The sequence below is a fragment of the Neopsephotus bourkii genome, unplaced genomic scaffold, assembly GCF_033783945.1.
Source record: "Neopsephotus bourkii isolate Nb327-2 ecotype Australia unplaced genomic scaffold, CSIRO-AGI_Nbou_v1 NB_272, whole genome shotgun sequence".
Classification (NCBI taxonomy): Eukaryota; Metazoa; Chordata; class Aves; order Psittaciformes; family Psittacidae; genus Neopsephotus; species Neopsephotus bourkii.
In genome coordinates this window covers 14,564,315-14,586,462 of record NW_026900781.1, presented here as the reverse complement: position 1 = coordinate 14,586,462, position 22,148 = coordinate 14,564,315, and the positions used below count along the sequence as shown (strand labels likewise).

At 36.3% G+C, this 22,148-nt stretch overlaps 1 protein-coding gene and 1 long non-coding RNA gene across 3 annotated transcripts in view; one reads left to right on the top strand and one right to left on the bottom strand.

The window, feature by feature from the left end:
- Positions 1-22,148, top strand: part of CDH6 (cadherin 6) — a 102,332-nt gene that overhangs the window by 65,875 nt on the left and 14,309 nt on the right. Inside the window, exons 3-8 of one of the 2 annotated variants that reach the window (XM_061346683.1) lie at positions 8,367-8,661; positions 10,103-10,222; positions 12,250-12,417; positions 13,920-14,107; positions 15,586-15,839; positions 21,698-21,834. In XM_061346683.1, the coding sequence (XP_061202667.1) occupies positions 8,367-8,661; positions 10,103-10,222; positions 12,250-12,417; positions 13,920-14,107; positions 15,586-15,839; positions 21,698-21,834 (1,162 nt within the window). Of the gene's footprint in view, positions 1-8,366; positions 8,662-10,102; positions 10,223-12,249; positions 12,418-13,919; positions 14,108-15,585; positions 15,863-18,144; positions 19,154-21,697; positions 21,835-22,148 lie in introns of those variants that run through there. The other variant, XM_061346684.1, reaches the window with a different exon arrangement.
- LOC133208649 (uncharacterized) lies at positions 9,238-10,193 on the bottom strand. The gene is made up of 2 exons (XR_009724469.1): positions 10,107-10,193; positions 9,238-9,382 (listed from the first exon to the last, which is right to left on the bottom strand). It is a non-coding gene; the product is annotated as an uncharacterized LOC133208649 (long non-coding RNA).

Sequence of the window (22,148 nt, the reverse complement as noted above, 5' to 3'; positions counted from 1 at the left end):
TGGTAAATCTGCAGTGATGAGAAAGTCTGTCTCCTAAAACAAAATTACTTGTATAGCTCTTTATGGCTTTCAAGAAATTCAAAGGCCTGAATTTTCATTCCTGATCACTGAAAGGTATACACTAGGTAAGACAATAATTTTTAATCTCTCCTAATCTTCTGCTCAGCTATTCATGTAAGTTTTTGCAGTACCTGAGCTCAGGTATGACAAGTCTTGGGGTGGCTATGTCCTTTATGCTTTTTAGTGAGTGCTGATGCCTCAACTAAAAGCAGTCCTCATTGTTACCAGGTACTGTTGCTACCACAGTTTAAAATCACTGGCAAAAAGTGTTGATGATGGTCAGTATGGCAGGTGCCAGATGCTAAAATAGATGGACCAAAAAGCATAAAACAGTTTTTTAAACTGTCTTGGCCTTTCCTAAGAGAATGACCAGATGTCCAGGCTTTTGTGAGGGTAATTGCAGAAGTCAGCACAATGCTCTTTTGTTACCATCACTACTGTTTAGCTGGATAGGGCTCTTTGATCTTTCAGACAAAGACATAATGAAACCAAACTGCTGCAAGTAAAACTGTGAAAATTCCATTTACAACCAAGGATTTTTTTTCCTTTTTTTTTTTTGGGAGAGAGAGGTAAGTTATTACTTAGAGGCAGAATTGTTTTTATTTCCTTAGAGTCTAAAAGGAAGACTGTCTTTCTTACTGTTATACAGGAATTCAAAGAAAAACAAGAAGTTTGAGGAAAGAATATGAAATTCAAGGGCCCGTATGTATAGAGAGCAGACTTGACAGCATGGTCTCTTGTGACTTTTAAATTAAAGGCCTGTTTGTCTTTGCAAAGGCAAACTGTAAATTCCTACAGTAGTTGTGCTTAGAGATAATAGGAAGAGGAACAAATAAAACTACGTTAGCACAGAAGAGCTGCGCAGCACTTAGTTTGGGAGAACATGGAGGCACCTTCACCTAAGCTGCAGATTTGCTATATATTCATTAAGATCTGATAACAAGCTGCTCCTAGAGAGAAGGGCCAATAGAATAAGGGACCTTTCTAGTAGATGTACTGCAGTGCAGGACCAAAGCTCTTGTTCATCGTCCCTGTTTAATCACAGTGAAGAGCAGCAGCAGTTGAGGAACTCAAGAGGGAAAAGAGTTGATAGGCCGTAGGCTATGTTGAAAGGATTGACACTTTCCAATTGATTTTTTTGCAGACCTGATTAGCTGTGGCTGCATGTTTGCACTTCAGGTTAGAAAACCCATTTGTGATTTTGAAGGGTGTGTAATAAAGGTGTGAGTCACCGAAGTATGGGTGTTTATTCTTAGCTTCATACATTTAAAATAGAACAACAGGTTCCCAACTACTGTTTGGACAGCCTATTCCATAAACCAAGGATCACAACATCAACTAGACTGTTGTTGCTATCTCAAGCCATGTTGCCTCACATAATGGACCTCACAAAAAAGAGAATAAAAGCAGCCTTCCAGTCTGCCTGGAGGGTGTCAGCCTGCAGGCTCCAAAGTGAGAGAGAGCATTTTGCCTCTTGTCTAAAGGCAAATTCTTTTTCCATTGCCCTTTATACTCTATTTCTTAATCCTCTTTCCCCCCCTCACTCCAGCACACTAGATTCTCATTATTGTGCATTTCACATGCTCTGTTTGTTTGGTTTTAAATCAGATACCGTTACCATTTATTCTCAGTTTACCTTTTGAGTACATGGTTACTTCTGAATCTTAAAATATGCTTATTGCTTTTTGGTCCGTTCATTTTCTAAATTTGCTCAGCAGCACAAAATTCTTCTTAGCTTCTATTCTTGTCATTCATTTACAGGGAATAGATTGGCACTGCTACTTTTGAGAATGAATGAGAAAGTTTTCTGACATTTTGATGCTCTCCAGAAAGAGACAAAATATTACCCTACTGTTTTTTTCTTAATTTTTTTTCTTTTAATTCCTCATGTAGTTCTTGATAACAAGACATTCTCTTTTGCAGATGATACTGCTGTTGCTGAACAGTTCTATCTGACATCCTGGGGTTTTCCCCATTTGCAGTGGGTGCAATTTTAGTATTCTTTTTCTCCTTAAATCTCACTACTTGCTTTTTTGTTTAAAAACCTTAGGGTTAGAGCTAAAAAACAGTTCTTAGGTTAAAGGTGGCTTTTATGGAGTATTACTGTTTTACCCTTTGCTTGTTATACATTGAGATAGCTATCTTAATAAGACATTTGATTTATGTTTTAATAGATCATGTATCAGATTCCTATATCCTTTACAAGGGTTTTTTTATTAATTGTTATTCCAATTTTTACTGAGTTTTTCCTCTAATCTACCTGATTCCATACAGTCAGGGATGATAGTTTTCTTAAACAAAGTATCTTGCAGATATGGACTTTTTATAAATCACAATCTGTAATGCATTATTATATTAATAAGCTTCCACACCTGAAGTACCAGGATTTAAAGTATTTCTGGTTCTGCTATGCAAACATTTATAGACCAAAAAAGCACAATAAAAATAGGACATATTATATTTTCTAGTAGCTCCAAAGAAACCGATACCCAAAATGTATCAATCTGCTATAACCTCAGTAATTCTTCAATACTCTATTTCTTTAATTTTTTACAGATTCAGTGTTTGCATTCTTGACATCAGTACTGAATTTTACCTTTTGTAGCTGACCAGAATATCCTACTGGGAAAAAAGGGTGATCTTATGACTGAAGGAATAAACACAGGAAGAAAAATGCAATATTCATGAAATAACAGTTATTTAAAAAAAATTTCTAGTACCTGATGAATGGTCATAAATTAGAAATAGCAGGAGAAGTAAAAAAACCTGAGTGGTTTACACAGAAAGAAGCTAGTTTGATATGACAATGAAAATGGCAAATGTTTGTACTCAGTTCTAATAGAGATAGGAGAATATTAACATTGTTATATATTAACAAAGGCCTGTGTCCATTCATACAAAAGGAAGGCCGGTTGAAATGCAGCAATTACAGAAAAATGACTAGCATCATCAGCCCTTCATAGCTGGCCTCTTCTTCACTGGCTCTTTTTGGAATCCACTTGACTTGAAAACAGGAGAGTGGGCTTGTGAACAGGACTCCAGCTGAGGACTCAGAAGTTCCTATTTTGCAAGCAAAGACTGCATATAGGCTGGTAGCCCAGCAAAGAAAAATAAAAGCATATGAATTATTATCTTTAAATGCTGGATGAGGATGAATGTATTTATGTGGGAGGAAGTTCTTAAAACAGAAAAATAATGCTGGTACAGGAACATCACATCTAATCTGGGCAACAAGATTCTTTTTTTTATCACCAGAGCAACACTTTCTTCAAATAGGAGCCTGTTGCACCTTTTTCTTCTCTAAGTATGGAGCTTAGCATAACTGATGCCATAAAAACATGGTACACATGTCCATAAGAAATCTGTCATTTCTGGTGTTGTGAGATATCCCTGTGGACTTTATCGAATATATTTTTATAAAAAATGGTATTTTCTATAAAAAAATTATCTTTTATGGCTTGAAATAAATGATTTGTGTAGGTATTTGCCCTGATGATACATGATCTAGTGTGTGCATATGTAGCTATATGGAGCACATATATAGTGTTTTGAGGTTATTTTTTGTGCACTAGGAAGACGTTTTTGCTTAAACTTCAGCAAAATTTACATAAACACTTATTACCTAATGTGCAAAACCAATGCCATTTTGTTTATAGCACAGAGTCACTAAATGGAACAAAAATTTTCCTGGAATTTTGTTTTAAAAAGAAGCAGTACTATCTGTTGGTGATGAACACAAATGTTATAAATATATCCACCCTGGAAATAATAAAAAAAAAAAATCTTAAAAAATAAAGTCTTATGATACAAATACTTTGAGCACTGCTTTCACTTCCCTTTTCCTTTTTGTAATGCTGACGATGCCCCATTGCCATTGCCCTTGAGACTTCAGTAGGGCTCTGTGAGAGACACTGTGAAGAATGAGGTTACTCCAGATTGTGGCTAATTTGTAAAACAAAACCAAATAAAAAAAAAAAAAAAACCCAAACAAAACAAAAAAAAACAAGCAAAAAAAACCACACAAAAAAAGCCCAACATAAACCATAAAAACCCCTTGAAAACCAACTCTCTCTTTAAAGTAATTATGTACTGACAACAAGCAGAATGCCCGATACAGCCAACTAATGCTTCAGTCCTGAATGCACTTTAAATGCCTTTTCCTGGAGGCGTGAAGAAGCCTTCCTTGTTCCAGGCAGACATATTTGAATATTTTGGGCCAGGAAGTTTGGGAGAGGCAAAGAAAGACAGAGACTGGACTGGTTTTATCCAACTGTAGGTCATTAAATGCAAATCAGATGGTTCACTTAACAGTGTTATTAAAGTAAAAAGAGTAAAAGTATGCCTAGGGCACAGTAAAATCTTTAATTTGTCTTTCATCCTCAGACTTAGCTGGTGATTGATGAGTTATTTCACAGAATTGTCCAGATTAGATTCTGAATGAATCAATTTACTATAATATTAATATACTACAATTGCTGATGCATTTACTTTTCATTGCATAGACTTAATTCTTCACAGTTTTGCTTACCTTTGGGATATTGCTCAGTTCAGCCACCAGTTAAAATGAATGACATTGAGTAACAATAAGTTCATAAGGAAATAAAACACCTTACCTTTGCATCAAGTCCTAAAAACCTTTGAATGAACTAAATTTGTCTTGAGGAATAATAATAGGATACAGTCCATATGACATGAACACCATGTCCCAGTTATTTTATTCTATCCCATGACTATCTGCCACGGCCCATTTATCTGACCAGCTTTATGCAGAGGATAATGGACAGCCTTTTGCAACACAGGTTAGCACATGGAGTGAAGCTATAATCTTGCATTGGCAGGGATTGGTCCTGCTAAAAGCATCTGCAGCATAATTTATATGCATACCTTATCACAGCAAACTTTCTTTTCAAAGAAGTCTGAGTAGTGCAAAACCACTTAAAAGGAATGTGGGGAGTTGTTATTGCCACTTGTTTTGTTCTCATAACCTAACAGTGGTGTTAAGTTTTTTATACAAAACCATCACTTCTATTTTTAAGTGCATTTCACATCTAAGCCCTTCTTTGGCCCTCAACTTGCACCATTTGTTTCTCCTTTAATTTTATTCTTTTTTTTTTTTTTGAACAGAGCTACAATAGAAATTTCTCCCTTCCTATAGGTCACACAGGCAAAATATTGCTTCTAAGTTAAACTGACACTTAAGAAAAAATAGAACAGATTGTTATATTTGCCTGGGTAAAATGCTTCTACCAATCAGTCAAGGACAGATAACATAATCTAAAATAATATATAATTTTGGGGGATGTTTTCCTCACATGTGGATGTTACAGATATATCATCTATGAGAAACTTGCCCAGAAATCTGCTTGTTTTTTCTAACATGAAAAGCAATTTTTTCCTGAAAATAAGGGAACAAAATCCAAAATATTTTGGCATAGTTGTTAAGTAGTAGTTGAAGTTGTAATGTAGGTCTATCTCACAGATACCCTATGATGCGCAGTTAGAGAACTACCCTAGTTTACTGAAATCAAAGAGATTGTAACCATACATTTTCAGACCCCATGTTCTTGAGGCCTCACATGGTGACACCCTATAAGCTCCCAGTTGGTCTGAAGAGCTGGCACTCAGCCAGCCTTATCTCTGCGTAATATACACTGGTATGTAGGACGTGACCCTCCTTTCACAGTAAATAATCAATATACAGCCTGGCCTACCAGGAATTTGATTTGTTCTTTTATGTCTTAGGAAAGCTGTAAAACTAAAGGTATTGAAGTTGGAAAGGATTTTGTCATAGGGAACATTTATTTTCAAATGTTAGTGCTTTTACTAAGGGCTAGAGAGAGAAATTTGATGAAGATCACCTCATTCTCATTATTGATGAGTCATTACACTGAGATACACTTCGTCATGTCTAAAGTCACAGTCAATCTTATACAAATGGATTAATTGTGGAAGGGGAGTAGAAATTTCATTAAAAAATGACTTGAAAAAATCATGCAAGTTTCCGTTTTTTAAAAAATCACACAAGTTTCCATTTTTACCTCTCTTGGTGACCTGGGTTAGGTAAAGGGCATTATGGAAGACAATTCCCAGTGGTTCCAACACCTCTTCTAGCTTGACCTTTTTTGCTACTTTGCTCATTGAAACCAGTTTTGATTAAAATGATGATAAAAATGAGTTTGGGAGTTCAGCCTGCAGCACGTCTCACAACAACACTATACCATAATTCATATGAATTAATGGTATTCTTTTACTGAGGGCTGTTTTTGTCCCAGTATGATACATACAAAGTTAAAGAGTCTTTCAAGGCAAACAAAAGTAGTCTTTTTTATATGAAACAATAATAAAAAATACATAGTTTCAAAGACGAAATTATTTTCACACTTTCTTTGTTGCAGGTTGCCTTTGAGGAAAATTATGCTTAAATAACCTATTGAAATTACTTCCCACAGTAGTCTACTCTTCTGACTTCTTAACAAACAGGTCTAATAGATACTTGTCAGAGTTAGGTTGTATCTAGTAAATCGTATAATTCATCTAAGCACTATGGCAGAGTGTTTGACCAACTGAATTGGACACAGGAGGCATGATTTCTATTTCAAATTCCATCACTAGTCTTATGGGAAACTTCAAGTTTCTATGCTTTGCTATCCAAGAAAAAGAGCAAATGGTGTTGACTGCTTTTGTGACGGGTTTTGAAGTCAGCTTATGAAAAATGCTGTATACAAGCTCCTTAATGTCACTTTATTATCAAGATAAAGGGCTCTGTGCAATATTACATGGAATGCCTATTATCTCCCTGAGGGAGAAATGAAGAAGAGTGCCTCAGCATGTCTGCTAATGATTAACCATGCTACAGTTCTGATATTTTGTATTATTGAACACTTTTGGTATGTGTGGTGACAGAGTTTTGCTCTTCAAGGCCGACTTGTTGCATGGAGCATGCTTCCTTCAGAGACCATAGACATATGTACATTGTGCCACTAAGTGGGTGTCAGTAGACTGCCAGCGTAACACCGATCTTGTCAGGAAGCTGGAGGAAGCCCAAAACATTGATCATATTGGTCATGCTGGAGGCTACCCTTCCAGCATGGTAGAGGCATAGTCAGCCACTGGTAAAGTCTGTGTGAAGATTTTCTATATTCTTTCAGCCTACAAATCTTTCACTTTTACAAAGTATAACATCCAACAATGTTAAGCACTTTGCCATGCAGTCAACTAGGTATTTTTTTTCTAACTTGTACACAAGCAAATAGAAGCAAAGACCTGGATAAGAAAGTCCAGTTTTCCTCGCTCATTAACATGTCTTTTCTATGAAATCAACAATTTCTAGGCACTGCTACCTAACAGATTCTTTTTTCCCCCATAAATTTCATTACCTATACCCTGACTTTAGAAGCCATTTAAATGCTTCATTTTTAAAATTTTTACTTTCTCTAAAGTAACAACAAAAGAAACTGTAATTTATTAGCTTTGATTTTAAGGCCATGGGATAAATAAGTCTTTATCAAAGGAACAGCCAGGAGAGTATGATTTAATGATTCATACCTTGTGTGTGTGCTAGGCAGCATTTCAAGAGACATAGAAATCTCCTGCGGAAAAAAGATGACAGTTTGGGCAACTCATGTTTTGTATGCTAATTACCATCACTGCCTTCTTTCCACTGCCCCCAGCATGCTTCAGCTTGGTCCTTCTCCCTTTGGATAAGGCAACTGCCAGTGCTGTAGTGAACTAGTATGCTTGTCTGCCTCTGTTCTTTGCCGCATCTGTGAATGCATGTATTTATCTGCTATATGTGTATGTATTTAATATGTTGTTATGTTGTGAACTGTATTACATAATCTCCATGGGGTGTAAGAGCTGAGCACCCTGAATTTAAACTCAAAAAGTGGCTAATGTGGCCACTTTTTAATTCTTTTCTTACAGCAATTTCCAAATCCACTCTTTTCTCACTGTAGGACCTCTTTGTCCTACATATGCCTAGGATTCCATCTACATAGCTAGCATTTAGATCTGATTGATGTATGCTTAGCTTGGGAAAGTGATCTGCCGCTTCAGTTCATGGGTTTTCCTCAGTCAATTTCTTATAACACTGTGGCCCATTTCAATTCTGACATCAAGACACAACTCTATCAATTCACTATTACTGTGGTATCATCTCATTTCCCAAAACCAGGGTACAGACTTTTGTCTGGGTATTAACATTAGTAAAATGTGCATCATGATATCAGTAAAAGTATTTAAAATCGTGTCCCAAGTGTTTACTTTCCTTTTTTTTTTTTTTTTTTTAACTCCCGTTTCACCACCAGCTGCACTCAGACCAGGATAAAGGAGATGGATCACTTAAGTACATCCTTTCTGGAGACGGAGCAGGAGACCTCTTCATTATCAATGAAAATACTGGTGACATCCAGGCCACAAAGAGACTAGACAGGGAAGAAAAGCCTGTATACATACTCCGTGCCCAGGCTGTAAACAGAAGGACTGGAAGACCAGTGGAACCAGAATCTGAGTTCATCATTAAGATCCATGATATCAATGACAATGAACCAATGTTTACAAAGGATGTTTACAACGCCAGCATTCCCGAAATGTCAGATGTTGGTAAGTGCTAGCTAATAATTTATTTCAGTGTGTGGTCTGGGTGCTTTCTGAGGACTTAATGAAGGGCCAGATTTTCAGGCACTGAATACAGACATCTGCTGTAGTGACAAAAATTTGCTGGAATCAGAAATGTCAGCTGAGTGAAACCCACTCCCCCTGATGTACTACGAAAAATGCAAGTTCATGCAATCAAGTTTAGCTACAGTGAAAGTGATCTAAGTTCTGTGTGACTTCAGTATGCTTTGTTAACATGATTCAGTAGCAGTGTAAAAATATGCTATTCCACAGTCACCTGTGTCCATATCACCCCTGGATCAGTCCAGCAACAATTCTTTATTTCAGGAAGGTAAAAAAAAATGGAAAAAGGCGCATGCAGAAGTGGTTGTACACACTTCAGGAGCAAAAACTGTTGCCTGAGTCAGGTCACCACTGATTCTAATATATGCCACTAGCTTATGACCTATTTTACTCTTTTAATGCAAAATAAAAGATCTTCAAAGTCCACTGAAGTCCACTGAAATCTTTTTATTGATTTAAAATGTATCAAACTACAGGAATAAATAAAAAATGAATAGCTTTCTTGAAATATAATTGTAATATTGGGTCTTTTCCAGAGAAGTTGATGGGGTTTGATTCTTTGTTTCTGATTCTTATGGAGGTCATTTTGATTTCTTTGTCAGAGAGCGACGGATGATTAAGCTGGAAGAAGCACATTTCTAATCTGAAATAATATCCAGGGAGAGAAGTATTAATTAATCATGACCAAAAATGAGATTAAAATAAAGCTCAGGCAACATGAAAATAAAGACTTTGGGGCATACTCTCTCCTCTCGTTCATGGGACTTGTCACATGGATAAAATCTCATCTGGTGGAGAGAGATCGTATTATTCATATTTTAATATGTGAATATTTTATTCACAAATTCATTTTAAATGCCAAAACCTAAGATCATTTTTTAATGTTTGTTAACACTTTGCTTAGGTTTCAACACCATTTCTTTCTCTACAAGACACATGAAAAAACAGGTTTACATTTCCATGTCAAATACCTTACAAGCACGAGTAAGTTTACAAAAGTATATTCTTGACCTAGACTGAAATTCTGAATGCCTTCAATACCTGGGGAAAGGTGCACTTCTGGTTTATTTATAAGAAATATAATGAAGGAACTACATAGCCAATCAATAACTGTGTATTTTAATGAACTGAGAAAAGGCCAACTATCATCTTGGTTTTGAATCTATCGCCTTTATGAACAGACAAATTTCTAAAAAATAAAAATATCTCTAACTTTTTGCCACAGGTTTGACCTGGACCTGAACTATGTGTATTTCTACATCGTAAACTGTCTTGGGGGAAAAAAAAAAAAAAAAGAAAAGAAAAAGTAAGTTTATTTTTGTTGCTTTTATTTATCTATTTATTTATTTATTTATCATTGCAGGTACCTTTGTTGTGCAAGTCACTGCAACTGATGCCGATGATCCTACATATGGAAACAGTGCTAAAGTTGTCTACAGCATTCTCCAGGGACAACCATATTTCTCAGTCGAATCTGAGACAGGTCAGGGGACCTTATCTGTCATTCTGTGACAATGTCTGTAATTCAAAATGACATGCTAAGCCAAGCTAAAACATATTGGACTAAAACTTCAGAGAGATTACATCTTAGTGCAAAATCTGACAAACTTAATAGAGCGATACATCTGTAAACATGACACCTACTTTATTTTAATTTTACCAGTAAAGTCTAATAAATACAATTAGTACTGGATGTGAACCAGCTTGCTATAATTTTTAACGAGCAGTAGGTACAGAGACTACCGCGGATGCTTAAATTAAACTAAATAGGTTGGCTTTTAGATAAAAACGAGAAACAGGTGGCTGTGGAAAAAAGTGCTTAATAGTCATAGATCTTCATGATGGCTAAATTAAGATTGAGGGCTTGTTCAAGTTGGCTTTTTCTACTTCTGCTTCTTCAAAACTTATTTAAAGTAATTATAATTTCTGTGCATCTGCAGCACATCATTTTAATGCTAATTTTATGAAAGAAATCTTAATTAAGAATAATGATAGAAGAGGTAAAATTGGCTGTTGTGCTACACTAGATCACAAATAGAATCCCAAACTTGAGTTCTGTTTTTGGAAGGTGTTTAAATTATACATAGTGACTGGAATTTTTTATGGGCTGATTAACAGACAGCTTTGGAACCTGTGCATGTAAAACATGAATTCTGTCTGACTGCTGCACCATTGACTACCTGACTACATAGAAATTCCCAAGATTTGTAACAAAATTCTCCAACAAGAAACTAAAGATCTCAAGAAACTCCTTAAATGGGGAAATCCACTGTGATAAGTTGCTGGAAGCTAGAGAAATCATTTCTCCTCAGCACCCTTACAAGCACCCTTACAAGAAAGGAATGGATTGTCCCAGATAATTAATCTGGGTCATTAATTTAATATTGTTTCTGAAATAAATCTTAGAGACTCAGGCAGGGAAAAGGAGGGAGAGATTAGATGCCCCAAAGAAAAACCTGAGGTGAAAAAAATGTACATAATTCTGAAAAGAGGGAGACTCAAGATCAAAGGGAACTTTCCTTCAAGCATATAGTATTATAATACAGTCAAGGATTTTTGCACTGATGCACGCATTCTGATTTGGACAGTATGCTATGTGCTCTTCCATCTAGAGTTATAATAAGGATAATGTAGCTGGGAGTTCACCCATAATAATCTTCTAGCAAGAAAGTTGTATGGAACACAGAGAGGAAGCAAGGTTAACCACAGGCTTGATCTTGCTGCCATGGAAATCAATTGCAAAACTCCTAGAGTGAAATAAGTCTCTGTCAAATATGCTATGATTTTTGCCATGAATTTCAGTAGTTGAATTTCATCCTTTTTGCCTACAAAGGAATCAGTTCTTAGCCTTAAGAGAGCCAGTAGGAATGCAAACATTTTTCTTCATGGTAAATATTCAGTAAGAATTTCAATAAAGGTTGGCCTCATAATTGATGTTTGTATCTCTGAAGAAGAAAGTGACTGGCAAAATAATTTCAATCAATGTATAAATAGAAATATACATACTCAGTCATATTTTTCTTAATTAATTCCTCTTCTCCCATTTAATGTTGTTGTACTGCTTCTTCAACGATGTCTTGCTGAAGTTAGGGTTTTTTTTTAACTTATCACTTCTGTCAAAATAAAAATATTGACAGAACAGAAGAGTAAAGATGGAGCACATTGTAATGAACAAAGAACCTTTATCCAGTTCAGTGAGAGACTTTTAGCATGGAACTGAAAGGGGATAAATAGTTATGTGCAATAACACTGCCCACAAATAAGTAGAACATGTTTCTGGGGATGCCACTAATATTGTATCTGTCACGTAGGCAGCAGCCTGAAATATGATATAAAAAGTCTGTAATTTAATGAGCCGTCTCATAGCAGTAAATATTTGTACAGGGCAGATTTTACTTATTACACAGAAATTGTTTTGTTCTTTAGACTGTGGGTATTTTTTAATAAGAATTTCCATCAAAGTCAGGACCTTATTTGTGAACTTCCCCTCTTTTATTTTTATGTTTTCAGGTATTATTAAAACTGCTTTGCTAAACATGGACCGTGAAAACAGGGAGCAATACCAAGTGGTCATCCAGGCTAAGGATATGGGAGGCCAGATGGGTGGATTATCAGGAACCACCACTGTGAACATTACACTAACTGATGTAAACGACAATCCACCTCGCTTCCCCCAGAGTATGGAATATTTGCATTCTATGTCTTTACATTAAAATGGACAAAAATTGTTTCTGCTTTTCTGATCTTACTGAGTATAAAACTTCCATTAAGAGAGAAAAAGAGAACACACAAGTAAGCAATAGCATCATACTAGGGCTAATTGCAATAAATGGAGAAAAAAAAAAAATCTCATCTTTTTACTCCAGTTGCAGTAGACTGAGAGGCGAATTAATGTGCAGAAACAACTTTTATTTTTCCTACCTATTAAATAACTTTGACTCATATAATCTATATTTCTTGTTCAGCATTGTCTATTAGACTTTGTGTTTGTTTGAAGATATCTGTTCTAATCTAACATATGTAAGCTTCGAATCACACTTATTTAAGTATGTAAAATGATCCCAAGATCAATTCTATTAAAATTAATATTTTCATCCAGGAAGCACTTGCCTCAATGGGTTTTCCTATATTCTTTGCATACAGAAACAAAGGCACGTACATAAATGTACCAGATATTTCTACCTATTTTCCATCCCCTATCTCAGATAATTTGGTATATATCTGTGTGACATTTAAAGGAATCAGTTGAGCAAGATCTACTGGAAACTAATTTCTACTAATGACCGTTCATGGTCATAAGTGATTCAAAGTGATGCAGCTTTCATCAGCTTTCCCTTTCCATCTGTTTCCTTCTTTCCTCTTTCTCTGTTTCCTTCCTCCTTTCTTTCTCTCTTTTTCTTCTTTTTTGCTTTGTCTAACCAATGCTCTGTATGTGATGCGTGTATATCACAGTGTCAGTGTGTGTCAAAGTCAAGAGCAGCTGTTAGAGAAAATAATTGCAGATACTATCAGATAAATCAGCAAGCTTTGGCGGTTAAGTCACTGGGAAAGTTATTGGAAGCAACTTGTCATTTAAGTTCAAAGTCTGCTCTTAGCTGTGGGCAAAATGTTTCCATTTAAATTAGAGCAACTTTATAGAAAATATAGCACTCTGCCCCCAGTGAGTTAATTATACATCTCTGGACATAAATGTCTTCAATATAAAAGCCAAAGATACAGCTTCATAATGCCAACATTCCCCAAGTAGAGTATTTTCAGAGGAGAATTCAATGTAGCACATTATTAATAGGCATTTGAACTGGATTTGGTTTTAGTGTTACTAAGTTGCACTAGCCTCTGGCAGTTCTTAATATTTGTCTTTTGGCCTCAAGACATTTTTTGGATACAGTTTTTATATGGCCTACAGAGACCTTGATAATATCTAGAATGGAACATATGTTGATAAAGATACATGCTTGTAAGAAAACAAAATGCCTACCCTTCATATTAAAAAATAGGGAAAAAAAAGTTACTTTTATCTGCATGAAAGAAGCTGAAGGCTTGTTGCCCCAGGAAAGCCTGGAAATGACAGTGAACTCATGAACTAATCTGTGCATGCCCAGCATGGAGACTGGGCTGAGAGATGGTGTCCAAAGTACCACGAAACTGACGGACAGAACTTTCTTCTCCCTCTGCTGTAGGTACATACCAATTCAGAGTTCCTGAGTCTACACCACCTAACTCACCAGTTGGCAGGATAAAAGCTAATGATGCTGACGTGGATGAAAATGCAGAGATTGAATACAGCATCACTGAAGGGGATGGATATGACATGTTTGGAATTACCACAGACAAGGACACACAGGAAGGAATTATAAGTGTCAAAAAGGTACACATCTTAGCACACTTAATCCCAGTCTCTGAAATACCAGTCAAAACTTTATCTAGCACATATTTGTTTTCCATTTTTAGTGCAACATGCTTGTTTATTAACTTGAATTTTATCAGTTAGGAATCTATACATTATCTAAGTAAATTTTCTCTTACAAAAGCAAATGATGTCCTTCCTTTTATATCCTCCTTTACTAGACCAATGCACATACTTTGAAGGACCTGAGCAAGTAAATAATCTAGGGAGTGGAATGGGACTGAGAAAAAAATTCTACAGTCAGAACATATCCACAGAATAATTCAAGGAGGCAAGACTATCCAACTGTGATTTTTTTTTTTTCTGTGATGTTTGCACGATTTACTCACTTACTAGAAGGTGCTGTGTTAAGACCACAGAACTAACCAGTATTACATTGCCTATTTTGCATTATCAGGTCTTAAATTGTATAGTTATAATGTGATAAAGTACACAGACTGATTAATTTTGACTCACATTTTTTAAAAATGTAATTAACAAATCCATCAGCATGCTTTTGTTTTAGAAAGCATCTGACGCCTTACCAGATTATACTGGACATCATCTACGAGGTTGCACATTGGCTGTCAGAAAAGGTTTGAGAAATATTGTTTACAGTGGGCTATCAGGAAAGCTTGATAAGGTTACAGATATCATCCTCCATCAGTTCAAGTTCAGTCATCTCTAGATAGACATTGTATAGATTTTCTGACCATGCACTTGCTTGTTGCTATCAGTACGACACCTGTCATTACTTGTTTTTTAGGAGATGCCTTCCAGGGGCTGATTATTATATCAGTCTAACTCCATTTGCATTTCTGTCCATTGTTGACAGAAGCTGTGAATCTTCCACATCCTAATGGAAAAACAGGACAGCTACTCTGTCCCCACATTTAACAGAGGATTGCTAAGTGCTGCTGCTTCATACTTTTAATAGAGTGTGATACAGTCATAGCCTATCACAAAATCACATTTGGCTTGATGGGTGGTTCTGGATGTTCAGACACTAGATGTCACACAGATGTCACAGTGCTTTGTTTCAGTGATGGAATGCCAATATTTAAACAAGCAGCTCCTAGAAAATCTTCCCCCCCCCCCCCTTTAGTATGTGGTGCTTAGGGGCAAGGAATATATCAGAAAACATCAAAATGCCAAAAATGACAGAATCTAAGGCATGAAAAGTTAAGTCCATTTGAGAATGAGAGATTAACTGGTGTTTAGGAATGCCAGGCATAGAATTCCCTGAAAAAATGTGTTGGTTTCTTTTTATCGCATACCATGGAGCCCTGTCTTTCTCCTTTATGCTGGCACTGTAATTCCAGTTCAGGCTTATGTTATCTAGCAAAGGCTTCTCCATGACTTCAGTCTATTCATCTGGGTCATCTGGCTGCAAGCCACAGAAGTACCCACAGACTTCCCAAATTTTTTTTCTTTTTTTTTTTTCCCCCTCCTCTTCCCAGGCATTGGATTTTGAAAGTAAAAACTTGTATATACTGAAAGTGGAAGCTACCAATATTCATGTGGACCCTCGATTCCTCTATCTGGGGCCATTCAAGGACTCGGCTACAGTCAGAATTCAGGTGGAGGATGTAGATGAACCACCTGTGTTCAGCAGGCCGGCATACATAATGGAAGTGAAGGAAGACGTTCCAATAAACACTATAATAGGAACAGTAACTGCTCAGGATCCAGATGCTGCCAAGAACCCTGTCAAGTAAGCATAGACTATTTCAGCTTGTGAGTAATTTTTTTTACAGTTTTAATTTTGCTTTTTTCATGTCAATATACAAAAAATCACTTGTACCAATGAAATTGTTAGGAATGTTTAAATATGGAGTACTGTAGATGGTAAATGATCTCTCATATTTGAGCATATCTAGGTGTGTGTAACAGTGTTTGCATGGCCCTTGCATCTTGAATTACATCCTATCCACTCCAGTAATTAATGTTTAGGCCTATTTCTGCTATGGAAGAATTTAGTGCAAGAAGAGCACTAAGAAGATGTAAGTGTTCTCCTTCCACCTTTAATATTTTCTAGTGCAGTGTGGTGCATCCTTTTGGCTATATAACAGGGGGGTGATTCAGCAGCCCTTTTTTCTCCCATGCATCTAGACCTATTTAACAGAGGTCACATTTACCTTCTCTACACTGCAAGTGGAAATGGTTTAAAAGCAGCTCATGTGCACGCAGACTCCATCTTAACTTGTATCAGTGTAAGGTTAGCGAGATAAGAATCAGTGTCTTGGACTTCACAAATTACACTTGCCATGAAGTAATAAACTAGTCTTAGAGAAAGTGGATGCAACATTAAGGTTGGAGTAGCTAAACCTAAGCCTTAATTTTTTGTATAATAACAGGTACATTGTTTCAGTACGTTTGAAAACATACTGGAGTACTTAAGTCATATGGGATAGAGTACAAAGGAACTTTTAAATAGTTGTGTGCTTTAATTAAAGTTCATTGCTACTGACAAGGTAGTAAGAGGAGGAAATGAAAAAATGCAACAATATTAAGCCCAGGTCAATTTTCAGCATTCAATTTTCTCTGTGTTGGGAATCTTGGAAATGCAGTTGTAGTCTTAAAACCAAAATAGAACAATGCAGGTTTAATACAAATCCAATCCATCAATACATTTCACTTCTGGAAAGAACTTTCATCAAAATATCTCACAAAGCTTATGAGGCATGAATAAGTTTTAAGCTCTCAGCTCATCTTGTAAGAGGGGTAAATATCATCATCTTTATTTCCCAGATGAAGAAATTATAATCTAAAACGTTTCTGGCAGAAACCCTCCCTGTCATCAGTTTACATGCAATGCCCTGTGTGTTAATTCTTGTTCAAGACTAAGCCTTCTAATTTTAATGAAGGTTTGCTTTAATTTATATCACAACATGCAACAATTATATGGAGTTCTGGAGTAGCAGAGCATAGTAAGCCAAAGAGTAACATACTGTTTTGTTGACTTCGGTGAAGCCCAGGAACAGAATGAACACCTTCTATAGCGTGTCTTCATGGGCATGCTAGCAGGAAGATGAAGAATTGGTTGGGGTGACACCCAGGCCCATTGCAGTCTTCACATGAATCTGCCTCTTTATATGCAGTGGCACTGGAGAGTGAAGGGAGTGCTTCCCTGCTCCGGTGTGGTGTTAACTACAACCATTTGCATTTTGCACCAGCACCAGATCCTAATTATAGGTGATTTAGAGTCGATAGCGATTATGCTGTTCATTGCTGAGTACTGCCTACTGGCTCTATTGTATTAATTGAATGTGTGTGCTAAAATTTACCTATCTTTCAAAGGGCAGTTCTTTCATACAGTATAAGTACTTTGCATATTAAAGTATCAGATAATTATTGAGCAAAATTTAGCAGAGGCATCAAAATTGATGCAGTGCAGTGGAAAACGTGTCTCCTTTATACTCTAATAACATGCAACAGCAAGGTGAAAGGAGAAAAAAAAAATTGAGGAAGGGGTTAGAGTAATAGAAATAAACACAGCAAGAAGAAACATGAAAATTAGTGAGAGGGGAACGAAATCAGCAGAGAGCAGCAGCCTAAGAGATGTTAACTTGCAACAAATGTAATTTTGTGGTGCTAATATCCTGGGTATCTCGTAGCATTTAGGGGCATGGGTTGACTCTGCATCTTTTTGACAGGGTGATTTCTATTTTTTTTTTCCATCATGCAATAGAGATGTTAAATCTGATTTTCACTTTGAGCTTCAGGGAGGATGCAATTAGACTGTATATATATGACTTGTCACTTGCTTGTCAATTTTTCTTGATGGCTAAATATAAAATCTTTAGACACTTGATATTACAATGAAAACCTTCTATTTTCTCCTCTACTTGAGTGAAGTTTTCTCTTTTTAAGCAGAGTCCTAACTCTGTGAGATGAAAGTCCCTTTGATCTTCCATTAAAGGAAACCTTCACAATATCATTATGAAAATGCATTATGAAAAATTCACACACACATCCTTTCCTGACCCACAAATCTTCCTGACTTGTGGTTACTTTAGACAGCAAGCTGCTGAATATCAGAAGACAATGAAGCTACAGCAAAATATGAGGTGGATACCTGCCCTGGTTGTAAAACTGTGTAATCATTCATGACCTGTATATTGGTAGAGTTACATTTCACCAGTTCAGCCCTTATAAATAAGCTTTACTTGTAGTGTGACATTAAGAAAATACAAAAATACACCGATAGGTGTTTGGCAATATTTGGATATCCATCATGCATAGTTAGATTAATAGACTCCTGAGTAACACTCCACTGTCCAGCTGTGTTATAAAAAGAAGTTTTTCATTCTGCTTGTGTTTGCTCTAAACCAAAATATTATGAACCACTGCATAATGAAAAAAACCCCAAACCCAACGCTGCAACTGGCACTGCTGTATTGTACATCAGATCTTTGTAAATTGCTAGCGGAGTTTTTTTGCTATGGTAACTCCTCAGAGGCATAATGAAGTTCATCAGTCACTGGAACTGTCTCCCTGCTGTGATTTGATTTACTAAAGTATCCCAGATGAAAATGATCTGCAAACAAACGTAAGGCTTAATTTTGTTTGTGTATTTTACTGACAACATGTTTGCATGTGTTAGATTCTTTCTTTCACCCTCCCCTTCTTCCTGTTATGTACAAGGAGGAACTGGAATCTACATACCTTTTAACTTCTTACCGTGTCAATTCCTCAAGGCCTGGAAGGAATGCAGTCCTGAAATCTGACAAATATTCACCAGTAATTTCATTAAATAAATGTAAAAATGGGTTTGATGTTGCCTGCTTAATTCTTACTGGGTTATGATCTGTAAGTCAGAATCACCACCAGTTCAACATAATTAACAGTCCCTGATCAAAAGAGACTGGATTATACAAACTGAGAAACAGAAGTGACAGTCTAGCTTATTAAAATAATCCTTCTGGTCCAGGGTTAATGGTATAATTAGAATATACTTTAACTGCATTGCCCTTGTATGTATTTTCTTTTGAATATGAAGAAATAAAATTAACATTTCATTAAGAAGCTGTTCTCTGGCTCGTTTTTTGTTTTTGGGTGCATTTTTTTTGTGTGTGTGTGTTTAACTTTCCACTCCACAAATGACTGAATATACATAGTTTTACAAGGATTTAGATTTTATAATTTCTAGCATCTTGAAGAAGTTTCAATGTTACAGCTCTGGCAACCTTAGTTGCCAGAAACTGAAAAGTCCAGAACAATTTTTGGCTTTTTGTTTGTTTCTTTTTCTTCCAGATACTGTTATCACAGATTGAATTTGGATGATCTTATAAAGATAGTGATTGCAATATGGCCAGTCATTAAAATGTGCTAAGGCAACAAGACATTTTAAGTCCATTCATAACATGGAGCGTGAGCAAAAAAATAAATGAAGGCAAAAAAAAAAAAGCAACTAACAAATGGACAACTCATGCCTAAAGCTAGTTGCTTACTTAAATGTCTTGCTGAGTAAGAGCCTGAAACATACTATTGCAGTTGGCTGGAACAGCTAAACTATGGAAAATCCTGATATTTAATTTCAAATAGGAGCACAAAATCTAGATTTACTGCAAAATGGAAATACCGAAGTATTTCAGCTGAAAGATATGGAAATGAGATACAGAATGTCTGAAAAATAATTGAATTCACAAAATACCAACATAATATCCTATAAAAGCCTGAATGGATGAAAGTTAAAATGAAATGTTTACCATATCAAATACTTACTTAGTCAAAATACAAGAGTCAGACTGGTTTGTATAAGCTTATTTCCATCAAACATTTCAGCTAAGTCAACAGAATCAGATGTGCTATTTAGATTTGGACAAAACAACATAGCTTGCTGGAGCTGTCCCACCCATCAGCACTGCCTATTACGTACCTCCTCACATAATCTTTTCAAGCTGATGGTTACATTACAATGCTGCGTAAAGGATCTACATTAGTGACACCACAGCTGACTTTGTGCAGCTGAAATTGCAGTACTGTTAGTCAAGTGACAGCAACAAATAAAAACTAAATCAACACCTGAAAAACTAACAAGGTGTGTCCATACAAGTCCTACTGAGAAAAAAAAAGTTAGCTTTTCATGAGAGTACCTTTGACTCTCATTGGTTGTTTTCATAGGAATTTAATGTGGGAAAAGAAAAACAATTTAGTGCAAATAATTAATATTTGCTATTTGTTTAGAAAGGTAGGTTACACTAAAATTCTTATGTTAGAATAAGGCCAATCTATTTGCTGTGGATATATCCTATTCTTTTTGATTTCAAAGAAGAAAAAAAATGCAATTACAAGATAATTAGCAAGTTAGTTCATTTTAAACCTTTGTCAGAATCACGTTACAACTAGACTCTTCTATTCCCTCTTTCTTCCATGCCATATCTTTCCGAAACACTGCACAGGCGCTGGGAAATCTGTGCAGAGTGAGCAACATGTTACACAGCTGCTCCTAGGATGCAGCAGGGAACAGAAATTTTTCTTCAGTCTCTACATTCCCCTCAGTTCTATAGTGTCAGTAAACTCTGCCAGTCATTCTCCTGGCCCAGTTTTCATCTGACTGCATACCAGTTCAGCCGTGTCTTTACCCCTGTCTGGACACAAGCAGCAGCAGTTGCCTTGTTTCCATTCACCTGTCCTGCAAGGAGACCGAGGGAGCACACTGGACCTCCTATGACTCTGTCCTGTATTATACAACAGCACACACATGGGCTTGAAACAAGAGCAAATATAATGCAATTGCATTCTTGTTCTAGCAACATCAGAGACATATTTCTGTCAAAACCTCCATAATTTATGCAAGACTTTTCATGATAGATTAAACCAAATCACAGTATTTGGATAAAGGTGGCAGCAGCCTCTCCTGTGGAGAGCTGTGCTTTTAAAGTTGGAGTCAGTTCAGCAGAAAAAAGTGAAAGATCAGGTTGAAAATTTTAATCTGTTTATAGATGCTGAGATCCTCCAGAGCTTGTTAGCATTTACTTTCACATCTAGATACCATCAACCAGGGCTGAGCATGTTAGTTTTAATGAACTACAGCAAACTTTTATGTGATATGTACCATGGAATAATGAGTATCTTTTCCATGCTGACTTGTTTGGGGGCAGGGGGCAGTCTTTTTAAACACTGGGAAGTGAAAGGCAGACATGCATCTCGGGTGTCAAATTTTATATCAGAAATTATCTGGAACAGTTGAGATATCAAACCATAAAAACAAGGGTTTATAAAGGGAAAGCCAACTCAGCCTTAAAATAGACTTCATATCTTTCAGGATGCAGACTTCACATTTCTCACTAAAAACAAAGCTTTGATGATTCTCAGAGGTATGTAAATTCTGCAGTAATTCATTTATTCAGTGACAGTGCTCCACCTTCTAAATCAAATCTCCAATGTGTCATTATACACAGCTCGGGATCAGCTCTTTGTGTGAATATATAAAGACTCAGAATGCTGCACTGAAAACAAAAGGCAAACCGATTTACTAGCTGTTTGATGTCTAGTCTTAGAAAATGGTTTAAGAACATAGAAATTAAAAGGAAAGCATTCTCCTAACCACTTTCTCTGTATTTGCAGGTATTCTGTAGATCGACACACTGATATGGACAGAGTATTCAACATCAATTCAGGAAATGGTTCGATATTTACTTCAAAACCCCTTGACCGGGAAACACTGCTATGGCACAACATTACAGTAATAGCAGCAGAGATCAGTAAGTCAAACCTAAATACCACTGCTGTCTCTGATGTAATGAATTTAGCCTTCTAGCTGAGCATGTGGAAAAGCACAGCTGGACAGATGTCAGGTTTTACGTATAGTCCACTCAATGCTAATTGACTAACTACTAACTACTAATCAGCTCTGCAAGAAGTGGTCTGCAATTTTGTATTTACTAGGGAAACAGTTCATGAAGGAGTAACTGAGCAGAGTAGGGAGGAAAGGCAACAACTGCGTGTTTTCTAATCAGTAATAGGCATTTTTAATTTTGAACATGATTGTTGAATATTGAAACTGGCATTGGAACTG